The sequence below is a fragment of the Empidonax traillii genome, unplaced genomic scaffold (genome assembly GCF_003031625.1).
Source record: "Empidonax traillii isolate 1590-97213 ecotype Southwest subspecies unplaced genomic scaffold, ASM303162v1 scaffold1767:size76612, whole genome shotgun sequence".
Classification (NCBI taxonomy): Eukaryota; Metazoa; Chordata; class Aves; order Passeriformes; family Tyrannidae; genus Empidonax; species Empidonax traillii.
The window spans coordinates 71,573-76,612 of NW_020956960.1; the positions used below are offsets into that span (position 1 = coordinate 71,573).

The 5,040-nt window shown below is 44.7% G+C and overlaps 1 protein-coding gene across 1 annotated transcript; it reads left to right on the forward strand.

The window, feature by feature from the left end:
- The first annotated feature begins 157 nt into the window (after positions 1-157).
- LOC114070968 (SET domain-containing protein 4-like) lies at positions 158-4,736 on the forward strand. Its single transcript, XM_027908602.1, has 8 exons — positions 158-260; positions 877-972; positions 1,352-1,389; positions 2,095-2,183; positions 2,837-3,266; positions 3,954-4,128; positions 4,293-4,374; positions 4,635-4,736. The coding sequence occupies exons 1-8, from the start codon at positions 191-193 to the stop codon at positions 4,717-4,719; spliced, it is 1,065 nt and encodes a 354-aa protein (XP_027764403.1). The 5' UTR covers positions 158-190; the 3' UTR covers positions 4,720-4,736.
- Positions 4,737-5,040: the final 304 nt, after the last annotated feature.

Genomic DNA, 5,040 nt, shown 5'->3' on the forward strand with positions numbered 1-5,040 from the left:
TCCAGCCTGGCCTGGGACACTTCCAGGGATCCAGGGGCAGCCACAGCTTCTCTGCCCAACCTGTTCCAGGGCCTGCCCACCCTCACAGGGAACGATTTGAACAGTACTTTAAACATTTGTAAGTAACTTTTTTTTTTTTTAACTATTTTTGATTCAGGTCGTCTAAACAAAGCAAAATCCGTTGCTTAATATGAAGAAAAACAGAGGTCGGACGGGTCGCAAGAGAAGAAGAAAACACTTGCAGGGTTTTGTGGATGGAGGTATTACCCCTGAAAGTTAAATAATCAAGGTGGTGTTCCGTGTTTTATATTTGCAAACACCTTTGTGGTTATTTGCTCTCAGGCACGTGGTTGGATTGTTGGAATTGTCCTGGCCAGGAGATGAACTCAGTGGTCCCGATGGGTTCCCTTCCAACTCATGATATTCTATGATTTCCAAACACCCTTGTGTTTTGAAAATGATATTAATAAATGTTACATTTTCTTAATGTGCAAATATTGTAGCATTAGTTGACAATCACAAGCACAGCCTGGTGAATATTGTGAGCTCTCTTTTCTGGCTCGTGACAAGTACTACATTATTCTTAAAATTCCTTAAATATGCTAAATAACTCACACAATTCTGAGACCTCCCAGTGCCCAGAGGCCCAGAATTTAGTAAGTTAGTTCTAAGGGAGCCTTTCTTGCTATTTTTTTATGCTCTGAAATGTCCAAGATACAGTGTGTCTGACTATACAGTGAATTTTTTTAATTTCCTTTATTTTCCCAACAGGAAATTATAGCCTTTTATAGATTTAATCTTTCTTTTTTTTTTTTTTTTTTTTTTTTTTTTTTTTTTTTTTTTTTTTTTTTTTTTTTTTTTTTAATTTATTTTTAGTCAACTGCAGTCACAAGCTGGAATACGTTAAACTTAAGAAGTGGCTAAAAGACAGAGGATTTGAAGACAGCATTTTAAGACCAGCAGAGTTCAGGGGTAATGTCTTAATTTTTTTATTGATGGTACAAATTTCTGATTCTTCTAAGAATGGTAGATCACTGATGTAAGTTTTTACGCCTGGCTGGCATCAGGAAAAAATCCAGTCACTATTAGAGTTTTAAGGATATTTGACAAATGCACGTGGGTGTCAACTGAACAGAAACAAAACACCAACTGACCAGAAACAGTAAACAACAACTGAACAGAAACAGTAAAGGTATATATTGCATTTTTTCCTCTTTAAGTAGGTTACGTTTCCAAATTTTTTTTGCAATATTAAAGAGAGAGTGGAAAGAAGAGAATGAGCCAGAGAAAATTATTGCTGATTCCACACATGCACGTGTATTCACTCGTGCTCCTTTTGTTCCCGCTTCAGAGACAGGAAGAGGACTGATGGCAACAAAAGCTCTTCAGGTCAGTGGTGTTGGTTCTGGTGCAGGAGCTCCTTGGGTTCTTTGGAGGTGAAATGATCTTTGCAAGAAGCAAAAAGCTCAGGGTTGCAGGCAGGGTCTTCACAAGCCCTGCTGTGAATGTGATTTCTGGCCTCTCAACCTTCACTTTGAAACCTCTGTGGTGGTGGACTAATTAACAGGGACGTAATTTCTCAAGCATTTCCAAGAGGCAAGGGGAATAATAGGAAAAAATTCTTTGCCTTTTGGATGTTGGCACAGAAGCTGTGTGTGTTCTTATCCACTAAACCCAACTGGAGCAAGGCAGGGAAAACCAGGAGATGAATGGGAAGAGCATTGACTCCATTCCACGTGCCCTCTCCCTGCAGCAGTGGGGGCACATGTGGCTCCAGCCAGGCATGAAAGTTGATTTCCACACAGCAGCTTGGCAAGCAAGGTCAGGGCAGCCACGACCTGAAATATCCCTGCCACGTTCTGCTGTGCTGAGGGAGATTCAGCTGTTTGAGAGACCTAATCTGAAATAAATCCAGTGCAGAGAAAGGGATTGCTGTGAACAGTGAGGGGTTTGTGCTGACTGCAATTGTCCTCCTTCCCTGGGCTGGGACTCTTCAAACCATTCCACTTCCCCCAGGAGTACGAAATGAGCCACTCACACTTGACTTTTCCCGTTCTTTGTGTGTGATTTTTTTTTTCTCCTCTCCCCTCAAAGGCAGGGAATCTCATCATTTCGCTGCCTGAGAGGTGTTTGCTCACCACAAGCACTGTCCTTAGCAGCTGCCTGGGAGGATACATTAAGAAGTGAGTGAAAAGTGACACCTGATGGACAAGCTGGCCTGGAGTGTGGGTGGTGCATCAGGAGATGAATCATCTGAAGTGGTGGTAGAGCTTTCAGCCGCGTTCCCTGAGCGGCACCAGGGATTTTTTGTGGCCTTCCCTGGGTGTGGAATGCTCAGATTGGAAAGGTTTGGGCTTAGAGCATCCCCTTTTAGCTCAGCAGATTAAAGCACATTGTCCTGCCTCAGAGCCAGCTTGGACGTGAATATCACTTAGGAATGATTTCCTGGGAATTTGTGGGTAAGCTTCAGTGGGAGAAGGAAGATAAAAAGGGGTTGCAGAGCAGTCACAGGGACATGGCCTTTTAGAAAACTCAGAACAAAGCCCTCTGCTGGACACTGAGTCCTTGTATATCCTAAAAAACCCCACCCCACCCCAAAAAAACACACCAATCCATGTGGTGAACCTGAAGTTCTTATTTCCAAACCATCTTTTATTGCCCCTTTGAAACCATCCAGAGGGCTTGGGGAGGGGGAACTACAAAGCAGCTTGAAATAGAAGCTATTTATGACACCTCAAAGAACCCTTCGAGAGATAAAACCCCCAATTCCCGCCTCACCTCTGAGTGTCTGCTGCGCCGGTCTCTTTATTTTGATTTCTCTGTTGTTTTCTGATAGCTGGAAGCCTCCTGTATCTCCTCTGATGGCGCTGTGCACGTTTTTAATAGCAGAGAAACACGCTGGCCACGAATCCCCCTGGAAGCCCTACCTGGATGTTTTACCCGAGGCTTACACTTGCCCTGTTGGTTGGGAGCAGCACGTGGTGAATCTCCTCCCAGAACCTTTAAGGAGGAAGGCTCAGGAGCAGAGAACAACCATCCATGAGCTCTATTTGTCTTCCAAGGGTTTTTTCTCCTCCCTGCAGCCTTTGTTTGCTGAGGACACGGGAAGCATTTTTACCTGCAGTGCTCTGGAGTGGGCTTGGTGCACTGTTAACACCAGGACAATCTACATGAAGCAGCCCCAGAGGGAGTGTTTTTCTCTGCAGCCAGATGTTTATGCACTGGCACCGTATTTAGACCTGCTAAACCACAGCCCAAATGTTCAGGTAAAGAAACTAAAAAAAGGGGATCACTTGATTTATTTTTTGTTTTTTGATTTGGAAATGCACTGCCTCAATGCAAAGGGCATTTATGGGATGGATCAGGAGCGTGGGGAGGTCGGGGAGGGATCTCACAGTGGGAGAAATGTCAGTTTGGGAACACGTGGAGGGGGAGGACTTGTGGGTCATAAACACACTGGGGTTTGTAACTCAGCCCAAGGCAGCTGAATAAAGATGATTGTGGTAAAGATCATCAGGAACTGGAGTGACAGGGCAAAGGAGAATGGCTTCAAACTGACAGAGGGCAGGGTTAGGTGGGATATTGGGAGGGAATTCTTCCCTGTGAGGGTGGGGAGGGGCTGGGATAGAATTCCCAGAGAAGCTGTGGCTGCTCCTGGATCCCTGGAAGCGTCCAAGGCCACGTTGGATAAACTTGGAGCAACCTGGGCTAGTGGAAGGTGTCCCTGCCCATGGCAGGGGGTGGATTAGATGATCTTTAAGACCACTTCCAACCCAAACCATTCTGGGATTCTGTGATTCCACGGTTCAAATTCAGTTCACAGGCCTCTGAAACACTTTTCTTCCAGAGTTAGAGAAATGATCGGTACTTTTGGATCTTAATATTCGAGGTTTGGTTCCTTTTTTCAATCTGCCAAGAATAATAAACCCTTTTTCTTTTTTAACTCCACGTAGGTAAAGGCTGCATTTAATGAGCAGACAAGGAGCTACGAAATTCGGGCAACTTCCCAGTGCAAGAAATATGGAGAAGTTTTTATCAACTATGGACCTCATGATAACCAGAGGCTGCTCCTGGAATATGGATTTGTGGCCAGGGATAACCCTCACAGCAGCGTTTATGTCTCATCAGGTTGGATTTATGGAATGTCACTGAAAGCACTTCTGAGAAGCAGGTTGTTGGTGGTTGTTTCTTTCAACCTTGAAAAATAGACTTGCAGTGCTATTTCAGAACTGATGGCTGTGCTTCCTTCTGTGTAGCATTTCTTGAAATATCTAAAATGTGTTTTTGTGCAGATACTCTCCTCAGATATCTTCCACCACTGGACAAGCAGAGAAAGGCAAAACTGTCCATTCTAAAGGATCATGATTTCCTAGAGTAGGTGTCTGGGGGTTCTTTCTTTCCTGGGGAGCTTTCTTTTTAATATTTTCTAGGGGGCAAATTTTGCTTCTGGTATCAAAATCCTGCAAAAAATTATAACTTGGGATTTTTTTATTTTTTAACAAACCAATATACTTGTGAGAGGATGTAGAACTTGTAAACACCAGTATCAAAGCTTGAGATCTCCCCTTGCCAGGAGGAAAACTGTCACACTGTAAAAGCTCCCTTACACTTTCTTGTCACTTTGGACTTTTTAGAAACCTGACCTTCGGCTGGGATGGACCATCGTGGAGACTCCTCACAGCCCTCAAGTTGTTAAGCCTTGGAGCAGATGAATTGTAAGTTTAAGCCCTCAGAGTATTTCGTCCTTGTGCTTGTGCCATTTTCTGCTGTTTCCCAGAATCACCAAGGCTGGGAGAGACCTCCAGGATCATCCAGTGCCACCCTCACCCAGCACCACCACAATCACCCCTAATCCACATCCCCAAGGGCCACATCCAGACCCCTCTGGGACACTCCCACACACAGGGACTCCACCACCTCCCTGGGACACTCATTGCAAGGCCTGACCACTCCTGCAGGGACAAATTGTTTCTGCTCTCTGCTCTGAACCTGCCCTGGGGCACTTTGAGGCCATTTCCTCTCCTCCTTTCCCTTGGGATG

Coding starts and splice junctions, on each gene's coding strand:
- LOC114070968 (XM_027908602.1), top strand. CDS start 191: ATGAAGAAAAACAGAGGTCGGACGGGTCGCAAGAGAAGAAGAAAACAC. Junction 1,390..2,094: donor TGGCAACAAAAGCTCTTCAG/GTCAGTGGTGTT, acceptor CTCCCCTCAAAG/GCAGGGAATCTCATCATTTC. Junction 4,375..4,634: donor AAGGATCATGATTTCCTAGA/GTAGGTGTCTGG, acceptor TGGACTTTTTAG/AAACCTGACCTTCGGCTGGG.